The following is a 16,980-nucleotide window of genomic DNA, read 5'->3' on the forward strand; positions in this document are numbered from 1 at the left end:
AATGCAGTGTTAAGAAAAAAAACATTGTGTGGGTTAGGAGACAGTGCTGAGGGAAGGACATGTCAAGGATGTTTTGTTAGCTGGTCCTCACTGCCACACACACACACACAAGCCGAATTAAAACACAACATATTAAACCCTAACTTGGGGTGAATCTTACGAGCAGCGGTAAACCTTAATATATATATATATATATATATATATATATATATATATATATATATATATATATATATATATATATATATATATATATATATATATATATATACAGAGAGAGAGAAAACGCCATTGTGAGTATCCTTTCTCACCTCCATCCTAAGTGCGAGATCTCCTACATGTACGTAAGTATGTGAGCCTAAAAAAGAGAAATAGATAAACAGAAAGAGAAATTAGACAACTGGCCACATACACTACGCTACGAAGAGACCCCTGCGACACAAGTGACTCTTTTATGCCTCGACCGGTGGTAAAAGCGATACCGTTCTTGCCTCGCAAGCGAGATGTCACGGGTTCGATTCCCGGGCCGGTGGAAGTTGTTTGGACTTATTTCCTAGCCCCCAATAGTCCCTGTTCACGTAACAGTAATGTAGGTACCTGTTGAAAGTTGCGAATTCGTATTCAGGGAGTTGTTGGAGCTTCCAATAACTTGATGACATAAACCACTGACTCTTCAGGCTTCTATGCCCTTAACTCATGAGACACAAAGGCAAGCATGAACTTAGCATGCTTCCCTGTCGGGCGCTGTAAACGTTTCTGCGCTTCACCTTACACAAGGATGTAGGGGAGTGCCCAATAAAAAAAAAAAAAAATTGGACTCTCATTGTGATCAGCAGTGTGACCAACTATGGATGGAAGGAAATAGATATTTGACTTCGTGCTGGCTCAAGCAGAGAAAGAAAAATCGTATTATGCATCAGGCTTGTTGCCAAAGAGTGAGTACGGGAGGTTCTACACTATTAGAACAAGATATTTTGTAAATACACCGACAAGATTATTGGTGATTTAGCAAAGTGGCTGATTTTTGTATGTGTTTTTTTTTTTTTTTTTTGCAAAACGATCAAACAGTAAAGGTCATTTTGTATACCATTTTTATACCATTATTTTCATTTTTTTATTATTTAAACCTTACAATTTATTAAACTAACCTAATCCACTTTGCATTTAAACTGAGGGGCTTTTGTCCGGGGGGGGGGGGGTCTTTTATCCTAGTGGGCTTTTGTTCAAATCCCGAGCCAGTTAATTGGATTCCTAAATTTTAGAATTATAAATTGAATAAATCAAAGAAAATCCTGTCTTTGGATTACAATCATTAGTGTATCCATTTATAACAATAGTCTATCCTTTAATCAATCAGTTTTCTATGACTTACAACTTGAAATTCAACACTAGATGAAACTTGGCAGGATCAGACACCAGGGAAGACATCACAGTAAAGCAGCCGATAATATGTAAAAGTAACCTCTCTATTTCTAGACCATATTTGTTTACAATGGTAAGGTCTACTCACACAAATTTCAACTTAAGCAAAAATTAAGTATCGATAGAATATCAGCCTGGAATTTGTTACTTAGCGTTGTATAGCTGTATTATCAGGTATTTTATATGTGTGTCAGCTGTTGTTAAGTGAGCACTAGAAAAGAACACCCGGTGCACAGGGATTGTGAGTACCATTGAAAGTTTATTTAGCCAGAAAAACGCCTACAGAGTGGATAATAATAACAATATTAACATGGCTGAGCCAGTTGAGAGCTTGAGCTATTTTGAAGGCACCTGACATAAAATTAATAAATATTGAAGTAATAACCGTGGTAACATTATGAGATGTACTATTCCAGATGATACTAATACTTCCTTGAGATAAATGTATAGTATATATCCGGTCCGACTAATTACCCAAATGTAGCCGCAATGAAGTCAAATAATGGTTCTACATGAATAAATCGGGCTGTGAATCACTTCTCGATTATTATTTGGTGTCATAAAGTCACAAAAAATTAGTAAACTTAATTTAATCTGAGTTGTGTTGTGTTAGGTTAGATTAGATTAGGTTAGGTACATGCACTTGATCTATTAACTCAGATTAAATTAAGTTTACCAATTTTTTGTGACTTCGTGACACCAAATACTAGTCGAGAAGTGATTGGTAACCCGATTTATTCATGTAGGACCATTATTTGACTTCATTGCGGGTACATTTGGGTAATTTGTCTGACCCGTATATATCAGGTGCCTAAAAGAGAGCTCAGGTTCTCAACTGGCTCAGCCATGTTAATATTGTTATTATTATCCACTCTGTATCTGTGTTTTTCTGGCTAAATAAACTGTTTCAATTCAATATACTGTACATTTATCTCGAAGTATTATGTAGCATTGGTAAATATTCAGCCATTGGCTGTCCTCGGGTTTTGGTACGAGAATAAGATTTTTTTGACTTTCGGTGTTTTTTACTCAAATCTGACATTCATTTTATATGCTAATTAGCGGTTTTTGCAAACAAATTAACATTTTCATTTTCAACAAACTGCTAATTTGCACAAAAATTAAAGTCAAATTTGAGTAAAACGCCAAAAATACGCAAACTTATTTTCATACCAAAGGAACCAACCAACCTACCTAACCTAACCTACAAGGAGGAGGAGGTAAGGAGGAGACAACTGACTCTTAAGTGAGGAGTACAACCTTGGGTAAATATGGCGGAAACCTGCGGACAACCAATGGGCGAATATGAACCATAACATTTAGTATCATCTGTAATAGTACACTTAACATGGTGGTATTATGAACATATCAGAATGTTACCTTAGTTATCACTTAGTTATTTTTTTTTATTATTTTTTTTTTACATTTTATATTTAAGTATATATGTATTATACTTTACCATATACAGGTATACTGTACATTTGTTACAGTGGTGTTGATATACATAAATATGATAAGGGAGAGAAGCTGTACAACATGGGTTGTATTAGGGTGGAAGAGGACAAAGCTGTCAATATCATGTCTTCCTTGAGGCTACAACCCGGCAGATTTTATTATGAAAAGTCAGTCCTTGGCCAGCGATGTCTCTGTGTGCATGCTGCAACTGGAACTATTTGCTGCCATTTCCAAGTTCTATGAGAAGAATAACAGGGCTTTAAACTACTAAATATTAACCAAAATAGGTTTTAATAGTGAATTTTGTTGCATTTCAAGAGAATTTGACCGGTAATTATCTAAGACTTCACATCCACTGATTTTTCATAGAAAACTAGTTTAAAAATACTGCAATTTCTCTGTGTTTTATAGTGCACACCGTCATAGTTATGGCAAATGTGCTAAAGTGTTTATTTAATAGTTTTAAGTTATCCTAACCTAACCTGGCTAATACTGATGACTGACCTGCGTACGAGTTATTTGTTTGCTGGAATATATTTAGATACCTAAGGTGCACGCTACTTTAACTTGGCGGTAATGCAGCAGTGACGTCTTGTCCGAGGACGTAAACAGCCAATCATATCGGTATATTTCAAAACACTGTCACCCAGGCCGGATCAATGCTGATGCTCAGTGTATGCTCGTGAACTGTTTGGTACGGGCGGCTGCTCTCACATCCACATAAAAACGTAAAATTGCACCGTATCATAGTAAGTTCGTTGTTTAATATACCGGGGGGTCTGGGGAAGTTAGGTAAGGTTCAGTAGGTTGGTTTGGTTAGGTTGGTGAGGTTTTCTAACAATGCTTCTCCTGCTTGTTTTTCATATCAACTAAGGTTAGGTTACATTTAATTTAAAAATAATCACGTTTTAACACATTTGCACAAACTACGACAGCATCCACTATAAAACACTGTGAAATTGCGGCATTTTTATAATCGCTTTCTGTGAAAAATCAGCCGTGGGTCAGTAGTCAATAACTACCCCAAACCTAACTTTAACTTAACCGAACCTAAACCTAATCCAACCTAGCATAACTTGACACCTGCTGTGGGCAAACTTACTGTAACTGAAATGGGGGAAGTGGCTGTGAAGTCGTCCATATTAGCCATTTGACTTTAGAATTCATATGAACCATAATGAAATGCACCATAAAAACCTTCCATGCTAGTAATTTCCATGCATGGCAGCTTCAAAATATTTACCCATAGCTGCATTATCAACTAGTTTCCTGACTCCTCAAATACAGTAGTCCCTTTAACTGCATTGTCAGTGAAGTCCTCTAACCACTTTGTTGACCGGGCCCTGTCGTGTTTTAAACCCTTATTGTGGATTTAGTAGGAACAAGTCAAAATACAATTCAGGTATATTGTAGTATTATACAATTACAGCTCCTCCCTGACTTATGGCGGGGTTAGGGACCCAAATCCAGGTCGTAAGTCGAAATGGTCATAAGTCGAAAATGCTTAAATAATACTGTACATAGGAAATCTAAAATGGGTGTCTCTTTTTCTTCTCAGCACCACAAGTCTCTCACTTTTAAGCTTGCCAGCCATTTTAAAGTGAATTACCAACAAAAATTTTGTCTGTGTACTGATGTTGGGACTCAAAAATACGTAATTTGACAAAATTTGGGTATGACTGAGGCAGGTCATAAGTGCGGGTGGTCGTAAGTCGAGTAGGTCGTAACTCGGGGAGGAGCTACATTTAGAAGTGGCTTCTTGGCTGTGAATTTCTGGTTCGGCAGACTGGAGGCAATGTAGCTGGGATGTTAAGTTAGGTTCGAAAAATCATGTATCCTGATATGAGTCGCCAGGTTCTTTTGATTTTCGTTTTTGGTTTTTTGGTATGGCAAAAATTGATTCCTCCATCATTGTTTGTGGATGATCCTGGTAAATATTCGGGAGAGTACATAATCGTAAAAAAGAAAAAAGGTTTTCTTTTTTTTTTAGGATGATTTGAAAGAATACCATATTGCATGAACTTTTTTTTTTGCACCAATGAATATTTTTGTAAACATGAATCCTTGCCACTAGCAATGACAATGGTTGCACCAAATAGACAGGTTTTTGAAACTAAGATAAGTTGTGGGGTAAAAGTACTCACACACAAAAAAATATCAATCAAACCTTTGGCAACCTGACCTAACCTTTCCTCTTGTACAATAAGACCTAATTAAAAAAAATATACTGGTACCTTAATTAACCATGTTCTTGAGGAAAGAAAAACCTTCCTTCTCTTGAAAATTTTCCAAATGCTGCTTGTTAACCGACACATCTCTTCTAAAGAATTATTGGGTAACTTTTTAAAGTTTTCTGTAATGATTAGGTTAGGTTAGCTTGGTAATTGTTAAACTTCAGAATAGCAAACATAGGCCAACACTGACTATAATGGTTGCCCCTCGTACGAGGATGGCCGGCCCAAGGGCCACCTAGGCATGAATTTGTTTAAGGTGTAGAAGCTGTCGCCAACACAACAACCACACCCTGAGTTAACGAGTTGCGTGACCCAGTGTCTGGACAACTCGCCAACTGCACTGGCTAACCATTATCCTGGAATACGATCCGCAAGTCGATTAACATCCAGGTCCCCAATTACTGCTGGGTAGACAGGCAAATGGTGTAAAGAAACTTGCCCATAGTTTCACCCTGCCCGGGATCAAACCCGGGTCCGCTCGCTTGCGAGGCAAGGATGCTGACCATTACACCACAGGTCGCCACAACACTGACTATACAGCATCTGTATTCACATAAACCTAAGGAACCAAACCCAATGACTTAAATATGTCAAGATACATAACTTTTCCAACTTAACATCCCAGCTATGTAGCTTCCAGTCTACCCAACCAAGAATTCCTGGCATAGTTGCCACTTCCATTGTATTTGGCATATATGCTGTACTGTATCTAAATATTTTATCTTACCTCAATTGCAGATGTGTCCAGGTGCGAACAGTTATGGCTCGGATTTTGCTGCACTTGACTTCGACTTTGACTGCGATGATGCTGTGCCTTGCATATTGTGTAATCAAATGTTCACTGTGATGAAGGATGAACAGCCATTGTTGCGGCACTTATCAATAGAACACAAGTTTACCATTGGAGCTGTGGAGCAAGTGGCGGATCTCAGACAGTGAGTTACTTTGTCGTTAGTAATAAGAATTTTCTGTCACAGCAGTGTATATATATATGTATATATATAAACCTATGAGTAATTCATTACATTATGTTTGTTGAGAACAGTAAACCCCCATTTTTTCATGAAGATGCACTTCTGTACAGTTCATGTAATTATGAGTCCTTTATGTAATGAGAATAGGAGGTTTTGGGAGGTACGGAGACCAACCAATAGTTCCTGTAAATTAATTTTTTTTTACCCCTTATATGCTGTATTACAGCCCTTAGGTATAAAACAATTTTTTGTACAGTACTGTACACTGAAAACCACAATTAAAAGAAAATGCTATACTATACAAGTCAAAGGGTTAATAATTTCTTGGATTTCTTACATTTTCACAAGCCAAGGGCATGCTTTGATGTTAATTACTAGGGCCCGGATAGTTATGCATTTGCATATTTCATATGCAAATGCATATTTTGCAAATGATTTCTATGATAAGTGCATATTACCTAGATAACTGCATATAAATGCATATTTTGGTAAAATATTCATCTGGCAGTATCTCTTTGTTGCCACTGAATGAGCACACGTGGTACTGGGAGGTGAGGTGAGGTGTGGTTAGGTGAAGTGAGGTGAGGTCACGTCGCTTTAATCTGTCGTTTCCACACCTGGTCATGACTCATTGGACTAGTGAGTTAGTCAGTCAGGAGCAGTGCTGCTGTGTGGAGCTACTCTCTTCTGCACCAATCGTCTCGTGTGATGTAGAAAGGGTGTTCTCAGAATATAAAGCTATGCTGACAGACAACAGGCGGGGTTTTAACTTTGAGAACTTACGCCACCATGTCATCATCAAATGCAACCACAATCTGTAATATCTGAAAATATGTCAGTCTATAATGTAAATACATGTTCATATATATTTTTTGAAGCACTTTCACATATATATGTTAAATACATTACGTATATTGCTTAATAAACATTAACATTAGTTTATATTAACTATTTTGTTTCCGTATAACCTGCATTCTTGGCTTTATAAGTGACATTTTTAGTGCATATAAATGCATATTCCCCATGTTTTAGTGCATATTTGCATGCATATTTCCCCTGTTTTTAGTGCATATTTGCATGCATATTTCATGGTTTTTTAGTGCATAACTATCCGGGCCCTATTAATTACACATTAAACTGATAAATATCCTTACCATAACTTTCCTTGTTTATTCTAGAGTTGGTGTCAGTGAGTAGAATTTATGGACAATGTTTATCTTTTCTAATATCTGTAAGGTACTGAAGAACATGTCATCCAGCATCTCTCTTTTTCTCTCTTTCTCTCTTCTGGTCATGATCTTTGTACTTGTTGAACAATCACTCCTGTGGATACTGTCATTTTACCAGTGATATATCTTGTGTGTATAGTAACTACATATCCAACATTTCAATAATATACATGTACTGTATTCTGTATATATATATACAGGTATACTGATATTTTTTTGCAGGTATGTTCTTTACTGGGGCAAACTTCGGGATTTGGAATTGCAGGATTATTGTGTTGTTATTAATACTAACAGTGAACCAGGTGCCAAAGGACCAGTTGAAACATTTTATCTTCTATGTAACAAACTACCTGAAGACAACAAGTTACGTTTGGCTCTCAGCCATATGAAATTGGTTAGTGTTTATTTGTGATTTGTTTCAAAAGCTTATCTATTCTCCTTCTAAAGAGCTTAATTTTAGGAGGATGGTTTGTTACATAATGTTCTACTTAAGGTAGGTGGGTTATCTTTGATTACATTATGGAGTTATGACATTGCCTTGCCTCTGTTACCATCCTGTGCATTGGTGTTAGGATGAGCATCTAGCCATAAAACTTGGCTTCAACATCCCTGATGGAAACTGGGTCACCAGAGCTGTGCCTATCTTCTGGCTCATTTTCTGGGCTAGCACCCTGGGTTTGCAGTGGTGAGCAGGAGGGTGAGGACATCCCATTCATGTTTTACCCTTCAGTTGCCGTCAGGGAATCGCGGCTAACCCATTCATGCATGTAAAATGGCCATGCATGTAAAGAATTGATGATGATGAAGTACATAGATATGAAATTACTCGGATTTGGTTTAATTTCAGTATTTAAGTTTAAGCGCTTTTATGAAGTTTTGTGCATAGTTTAACATATATTTCTGAAAACTTATTGATTTGAGTGGGTGAACATAAGTTAGAGTTGTAAAGTAACTATTAATTTACCCGAGTAACATTTTTGGGTATTTATTTTTTAAAAAGTACTCAATTTTTTTAGTACTTTTACTTAAGTGTGGTTTTCTAATACTTTTACTCCAATACAGTTGAAAAACAAAAATTCTTGCTTGTTATATGCAAACTAATAATATATTTTTTAAATTAATTCATTATTTAACCATAGGAAAAGAGTTGTGTGGGTGGAGGGTACATATGGTGTTGGTGGGGCCGTGAAGGGTATGGTGTGGGTGTTGGGAGACCCCACGTGGTCACATACATACAGGTCTCGTGAGGTGACGTCGAGTGGCAGTGGCCATGACAGCGGACTTTCCCTTTGGTCTTCTTGTGTCCATTAGCACCTTGACCACCCACCTTACCTCTAACCCTTCACACTATTCATACTCATTTTCTACCCCCTAAGGGTCTTCTGATCACAATCTTATTTCTAATAAATCAAACTGGGCACGACCACTTCCCCCACCCCCCTCTAAATGCAAACTGATAACTCAATAGCCAACTCTCCCTCTGAACAAGCCAATTTCTTTGGCACCTTATTCTCCTCTTAACTCCACCTTAGATGATTCTAACTCTACTCCTCCTGCTCCTACTGAACCTTTGCCTCCTGCTCCTACTGAACCTATGCACCTTCCTATAATCTCCACTCGTTGGGTTGCTGGTGTGTTATCCATTCTGGATGTGAGTTTGGCGCATGGACAGGATGGAAGACCCCCTCGTGTTCTGAGGGAGTGTGCTGAAATTCTGGCCCCTGTGCTTGCTCGCTTCTCTTGCCGTAAAACCCAAACTTTTCCTTCTTCTTGGAAGCATGCCTAAGTTCAGCCCATTCCGAAAAAGGGTGACTATTCTAATCCCTCTAACTATCGCCCCATTCCCTTAACTTCATCCATCTCTAAGATTTTTTAAACTATATTAAACTCATTTTCTCCGTCACCTTGAACGACATTCTCTTTTGTCGGATCACCAGTAAGGCTTTCACCATGCAAGATCTACTGGTGATCTGCTCTTGTACTGCACCCATTTTTGGTCATCCTTTCTTGGGGATCATAGGGAAACTTTCGTCGTGGCCCTTGACATTTCCAAAGCGTCTGACAGGGTATGGCACAAGTCTTTGCTTTATAAACTTCCCTCGTATGGTTTCTCTCCCCCACTTTCTCTAATTTCTAGCTTTCTTGAGAACCAATTCAAGGCAGTTGTTGTCGAGGGATTGATATCTCGCTCTTTCTCTACCAATAGCGGTGTTCCACAGGGCTCTGTTCTTTCACCTTCTCTCTTCCTTCTTTACTTCACACTACATTAGTGTCAGGTTATATTGCGACCTTATATAACGACTTTTTTTTATATCGCGGCTACCAAAATTATCAAAATTTTCCTATATACAGTTGGCCCTTAACATATGCGGGTGTTAGGTAACAGAGATACCCGTGAATGTTAAAAATCCGTGTTCTATTGCTGCCCCCCACCTAAAAAACCCCTGGCCCCCCATGTGCTTATTTAACGAATATACCTGTGTGTAGTTCGACTTTTTAAGACCAAATTATTTGGCAAAAAATTGGGGGTCGGCCTCTAAACGGGTAATAGTTTCGTTAGGTTGAAAAATATTTACCAGTAACTACCAATAAACAATGGAAACGACGCACCAACGCACCACCAGCTGTGAGTGTCGGTACAGTTGCCAGGGCAGATCTCTTGCGTCATCATAGCAAGCCCAAAGTAGCCAAATGCATGGTATGGTAGCACAGGACAATGTAAAACAAAGTATTCATTTTTTAAAGTTTATTTATAGATACTGTACATAAATTTTTGTTCATTAAATTTGAAACATCAATCTTTGTTAAATTTGAAACAAAAGAAAACTACGATACCGTATTTTCATTAAAATATTACATCACAAGTATATTTTACCTTAACTGTGACTGAATGAATATATTCTCAGAAATAAATATGGAAATGTAATATTTTGGCTAAAATGACGTACATATTACAGTGGAACTGGGATAATATCATGACGAAAACAATGACCTTCGCTTTCTTTCCTTGTTCAAAAGATTTTACCGTAATCGCTTTTCGAATGGTTTTCAGTTAAAAACTGTTGTACCGTACTGTATTACAATAATATTCTATCCTATCATTAACCTCATAATCCCACAACTGAAAACCATTCGAAAAGCGATTACGGTAACATCTTTTGAACGAAAGAAAACGAAAGTCATTGCTTTCGTCACAATTTTATCCCACTTTCCACTGTAATAAGTACGTCATTTCAGCAAAAATATTACATTTCCATATTCTCAGAAATAAATAGTAGTTTTGCTGAAACGTAATGTATTTCAATGTAAATTAGGATAAACTACATGAAAACAAAAGACTTTACCTAACCTTCCGATGTTCAAGATATGTTACTCGTTTTTTGAATAGTTTTCGGTTAAAATACTGTTATATTAGTGATATTCTATTCATACTGTGCTTGATATAATACATTCACGGAAATGTAATATTTTTGCAACTACAATGCTGATGTCAACACAAGCGTGGTTACAGCGAGACTGACTGAGTGAGGGAGAGCTATGCGTGTGTGTGTGAGGTTGTGGGAGCAGGCGGTGTCCCATGTTCGGTGCCGCGCGCGAATTGAATGGCGCGCGATTTGAATGTACTTCAATTACTTCAATGTACAGAATATTCCTCCGGCGGGGCAATCCGTGTATGCTAAACCCGCGTATGTTAAGGGCCGACTGTTTAGCGATAATTTTTTTTATTTCGCGAGGGAAATTGGGCTGGAAATATTTTGAATGTACCGCCACGGCAAACAAATGCGTTATTTGCTCACCAGAGGCGCCATCTTTCTGAATAAGTGACGAGAAAGCAGCCGACTGCTGCAGATTACGACTTCTAAGGTGAGTGTAAATGGGTTGCTAGTGACGTGAAAAGTGAGGTGAGGATAATGGAAAGCTTACTGGAAAAGTTTTAATACTGTAACTAATATTTTTGGTTTGTTCGTTTATGATTGTTAGTGAGGGTGTCAGTGTGTCGTCTGTTGTTCTCGGGATGGCGCATAAGCTGCCGAGTCGGGTGCAGATTCCAATTTCTAAAGCAAGTGTAAATGGATTGCTAGTGATGTGAAAAGTGAAGTGAAGAGAATGGAAAGCCTAATGGGAAAGATTTAATACTGGAACTAATATTTTTGGTGTTCGTTTATGTAGGTGTAGGATTGTCTAGTGAGGGTGACAGTGTGGCGTCTGCTGCCGAGTCTGGTGTTCCTTGATATTGATATTGAAATAGCCTGTTGTTCCTGAGTCTAGTGTTTTGGTGCTTTAGTTAGTAAAAAAATGAACTTGTTAAGTCAAGTTTAGTCACTTTTATTGGCCTCTAGAACCTAACCCTATTTTCCCCATTGATTACATGTAATATATCGTGATTTAGTATATAGCGAACATCATTGGACCCTATCTCGCGATATATCCTGACCCTAGTGTACTCCTAATTCTATCCATTCTTATGCTAATGATTCTACTTCTCACTTTTCACATTTTTCCCTTCCCCCTAATTCTCAAACTAGATCTTTTTCTAGAGCTGATATCATTTTGTCTATCAATACAGATCTGTGCAGCATCTCCGAATGGGGAGGTAGAAATTTGGTTAAATTGTATAGTAATATAACACAGTATTTACCAATTACACTTTCTAAAATAGAGATCTTCCACCAATCACATTTCAGGATGCAATCATTCTGCCAAATTCTAAAATAGATATGCTAGGCCTCGCCATTTCCACATTACTAAAGCTGCCTCCCAAAAGCTTGGAATGCTGTACAGATGCCATATCTACTTCACTCCTAAGCAGTTGCTTCATGTTTATAAAGGATTCATTCGTCCTAACTTGAGAGTACTGCTCTCATATTTGGGGTGGCTCTTCTTTTGTCCAACTGTTAGATAGGGTGGAATCAAAGGCATTTCGTCCTGACTCCTCCTTTAGTCGATAATCTCTCTTCCCTTTTTCTTCGCCGCAATGTTGATAAACTCTCTTTTATAGGCACTTAATGGGCAGTGTTCGGTGGATTTAGCATCCTGTTTACCGCTGACAAGGCCGTGGGCTCGTAACACTCGTCTTGCCTGCGATGCCCATCGTTTCTGTGTGGATGCTGGTCACACTAGAATAACCCATTATAGTACACCCTTCTTTCCTCAAACACCCAAATTGAGGAATGCTCTGCCTTCTTCCGAGTTTCCATACTTGTACAATCTGTCTCGCTTCAAAAAACTGGCTTTCTGTCATCTTTGTGGTGTAGATTAATACAGTACAGTATACTGTAGTCTTTTTCTCTTCTATTTTTAATTTCTCTCATATTTTTTTGGGCCCCCCCAGGCCCCGCTAGGTCAATGACCTGCGCCTGGTGGCTATTCTTAAAAAAAAACAACAACAACAACAACCTAGCCTACCCTTTTATTCCCCCTACCCCATCGATTCCCCTCTTTTCCCCCACCTTTCCTTCAGGGTTTGGTCTTTCCATTACACATCAGTTGCGCTTTGTGTATACCTGTACCTAAAATTAATTTCAAAGAGGCTGTGATTCTAAAATGCTTTACATAATTCCATCTTAGATAATTATAAAGCCTGCATCTATACATATGTGTGTGAGACAGAGTGTATTTAAAATTCTGTTCAAATAATGAAGTACCACTGTCACCCCAACGCCCACCAAATGTTATGTGATGCGAAAAATTCAGCCACTCGTCAATTAGAATAAAAAAGTGAAGTCACCACAGCCATACTTTAATTAGAGGGACAGTTCACGGTGAGTCTTAGTCAGTCAGACTCGGTCACGATGGAAGCAACATTCACCCACAAACTTCTCAACTGGAGGAGCTTGACAGCTACTTGGCATGTCCAAGAGTTGGAATGGAACTACAGTACAGTGGTCCTTCAGTTAACGAACGGTTCGATTAACAAAATTTCGGTTAACGAATTACCTCCCATAAGGATCTTCAATTTGGTTAACAAACAAAACTTCAATTAACGAAATTCATACGAACAACACGTTTTGTTGTGAGCATCAGCTGATCAGCTAGTCTGCCAATTCAGTAATCTGTTCTATGCTTAGGTACATTCATTTCCTGTGGAGTAAATATCAAGAGAGTTGTGCTTTTTAATATTTTTGCATTTTTTATAATAAAATTATTAGTAATTTTAAAATTTAGTTAACATATTGATAATATATGCAGTACAAGGAACTAGTTTTTTGTGCTCCCATCAGCCGCTGGGCTCAGCCACCAGGCGTCAGTTTGGCTATGTTGACAGTGGAGTGAACATCTATTTTGTTGGTGTCTTGAATATTTTTGCATTTTTACATTGAAATTATTGGTCATTCTGAAATTTAGTTAACATATTGATAATATATAGTGCAGTGCAGTGTTGATTTAAATAAAATAATCTTGAATTACACCTAGTGAACTTAAAATTTTATTGGTGAAATGATGGCATCAAGCATGGGTCCCCTGAAAGGTGATTTCTCCTCCATCCTCACTTCATTCTCTTCTCCCTTCTCCTCCACCCCCACTTCTAATTCCAATCATCATCCAGGAACCTTCTGCATACACACCTCAAAGTAAGTGTACTTTACTGCAGTTTCTTTTTACTTTGTATGGCTTTTCTGTGAGGAGGTACTACCACCTGGGAAGATATTGGAAGCATAATGTATTGTCTAATGGTAGACCCTGCTGCCAGATGGCAACACGAAAATTTTGACCTAGTCCCTGGTTGCTGATCTGACTTTCTGCTTCAATTACACACAATTGCTTGGTCTCAATTGTTTCTCCTACTATTGACAACACAACATACATAAATTATAATGTTTCTCACTTTTGATTTTTTCATTTTTGTATTTCTTTATGGTTCTTTGTTATTATTACTGTATTATTATAATTTTTATTTTCTTTTATTTTCAATTTTGTATTTTTTATTGTTATTATTATTACTGTATTATTATGATTTTTATTAGATTATTATTATTATTATTATTACTACATTTTTGCCCCCCAGGCCTGAATGTGGGTCAGTGACCTGTGCCCGGGTGGGCTAATCCTCGTAAAAAAAATAAAATACCCAATACTGTATCCCTTTGAAACAATGGATTTGGTTAACAAAATTTTCAGTTAACGAACGACTCTGTGGAACGAATTGTGTTCGTTAACCGAGGGACCACTGTATTATAAATAAGTAGGTGGTGACATACAGTGGATAGTGACTCTCCCTGTGGTGGGAGGTCCCTGGCACTGGGACAGTCAAGGCAATAGTGTTGAAGGGTGTTTGCTTCAGATACTTGCCAGGTATGTCTGTATTCTAACATAATGCGAGCAGCGACAACATTTTGTCTGCGGACCATAAGTCTAAGTCAACGACACTTGTGTGGATAAGGAAGAAAGTGATCTTGGTGTTGGATGGATATATTTTTAGCCCATTCACTATCCCTGCGATGCATTAAAGGGAGAAGACGGCTGAACGTATTCTTTTCTGGTAGGTCATTCTGCCCTTATATTAAGGCCTAAAAGATCATGATTGCACAGCCGTAATTTTGAGAATTGGTTATTTATAAATCTCGATAAAAAGATTTGCAAAACACCTGTGCAGTGCTATGTATCTATTATTTTAATCTTGGTGAACTATTTTTTTTTAATTTATTGTGGATTTATTTTCATATGAGACAATAATTTTTTGTATTTTTTACTTTCAGTAGTGGAGTACTTTATGAATGAGATACCGTTTATTTCTACTTGAGTAACATTTTGCCAATGTAACAATACTTTTTACTTAAGTAACAATGTCCCGTACTTTTTACAACTGCATAGTAATAGAGTATTGAAATATCTTTAAGGTACAGTAGGTTAACAAGTAATTTTAAGAAACTTATGAAGTAACTGACCATGAAATTTTTACTGGAGAAATATGAATAATATCCATTTTGACACTTGTATTGTCTTTTGTTATGTTATAATGTACAGTATTGTTATTAAATTAAACCAGGAGAACAACACTCTTGCTTTATTTGTGAGAACTAAGCTAATTTAGAAGTATCGTACACATTTTCGGAATAAAATTGCTGGGGTTTCAGACATTGTGATATGCAGATATATATGAGGACTAGAATGTTGAAAGCAGACTGTTTTGATTCCAAAGTCTTTGGTATTAAGTGTGCAAACAGCTCTGTAATAAAGAGTTCAACCGCTTGATAAACATGAGCTGTCTTTGGCAACTTCATTATCCTTAAATGTTTCTTACAATTCCAGAAGTACATAGTTGAGCAGAAAGAAAAAGAGCGCAGTGATATAAGCTTCTCCCGTAAGTGCATTTACTGCAGTGAAACTGTAACAGGAGGTGTTACCAACTGTTTCCACCACCTCACCTTTCAGCATGGATTCTCTGTGGGTAACCCAGACAACATAATTTATGGTGCCAAGCTTTTAGATCTTCTAGAAGAAAAGTTACATAAGTAAGTGCTGGATTTAGATATAACTATTAACAGGTATGCTTATCTGCATGTTAGTGTTAAAGTAATAAGGATCAATGAAAAATCTACAAAGTGAATAAAGCTTGTTAAGTAATCTAGAAATATCTGATGGTCGAATCATAATTGAGAGATGAATTAATTTATAGTGTATTGTAAGTGAGGAGCAAGAAGGTTTTAGAAAAGATATTTCTGTAAATATATTTAGTGAAAATGGGAAGAGAAAAAATTTTAGGTAACAAAAAGGCCTATGTGTTGGTCAAGGATCCTATTTTACCCCAGTTAATTGACTTAAATACTGTTGTAAAGAGGTTGACACAGAATGTCACCTACTATGGCTGCCTTGGCCACCACTACTGTATGTTCAAAGTATTTACAAGCTGGGTGTGGTTGATATGTGTATTAAATACTCAGGTATATATTGAATTAATATTTACTTTCCTGTAGATGCATATGCATATGTTTAAAAACTCATAGTAGCTTAGATCTCTAATGTGTTGGGTGGTAAAAGAGGTGGTGAAGTGGATGGCACTGTAGGTATTGGCATGAAATTGTGATATACCTGACAATGTGGGCTAATCTGGTTATCCATATGAATAAATGAACCACCATTCATTCCCCTCTATCACTTTTCTCAAGTAAGGTATACTGTATAGATTGTTTTTATATTTCATTTGACAGGCCCTCCTATTTGTGGTACAGTATTACACTACAGTACTGTATTTTGATTTTGTGTTTATTTGCTTCATTTCAATACATTATAATTATTTTTTCAGGTTGCTGTGTTTATACTGTGAAAAAACATTTAAAACGCATAAAGTATTGCGCGAACACATGCGTAAACTTCAGCACCGTCACTTAAACCCAAAAAATAAGATTTATGACAAGTTTTATCTCCGAAACTACTTGCGGGTGAGTACTCTTTAGGTTTTATCACATTCCAACCCCAAATGGTGTGTTATAACAACAAAACTATTGGGTATTGACACTATGGTCGTGAAGTCATTTATCCTTGTGTATGTCTCGGGAATACACCCCAAGAATTATGAAATGTATTCCCAAAACACCCTGTGTGTTTAACTAGAATATATTGAGAAACTGATGTAAGGGTTTCAATCATTGGAAAGGATGACCGTTTTTATTACACATTTAAGACATGTAAGAAAGATAAGGTGACCACATTGTAGGTACTGTACTG

The 16,980-nt window shown here is 37.3% G+C and overlaps 1 protein-coding gene across 1 annotated transcript in view; it reads left to right on the forward strand.

Moving 5' to 3' along the window:
* Positions 1-1,398: 1,398 nt before the first annotated feature.
* LOC121865485 (zinc finger protein 277-like) overlaps positions 1,399-16,980 on the forward strand; it is a 40,435-nt gene continuing 24,853 nt past the window's right edge. Inside the window, exons 1-5 of the mRNA XM_042364978.1 lie at positions 1,399-1,495; positions 5,850-6,046; positions 7,537-7,708; positions 15,565-15,767; positions 16,559-16,694. Coding sequence (XP_042220912.1) covers positions 1,493-1,495; positions 5,850-6,046; positions 7,537-7,708; positions 15,565-15,767; positions 16,559-16,694 — 711 coding nt within the window. The 5' untranslated portion in view covers positions 1,399-1,492. The remainder of the gene's footprint in view (positions 1,496-5,849; positions 6,047-7,536; positions 7,709-15,564; positions 15,768-16,558; positions 16,695-16,980) is intronic.

This window comes from Homarus americanus, unplaced genomic scaffold (genome assembly GCF_018991925.1).
Source record: "Homarus americanus isolate GMGI-L3 unplaced genomic scaffold, GMGI_Hamer_2.0 scaffold25483, whole genome shotgun sequence".
NCBI classification, from domain to species: domain Eukaryota; kingdom Metazoa; phylum Arthropoda; class Malacostraca; order Decapoda; family Nephropidae; genus Homarus; species Homarus americanus.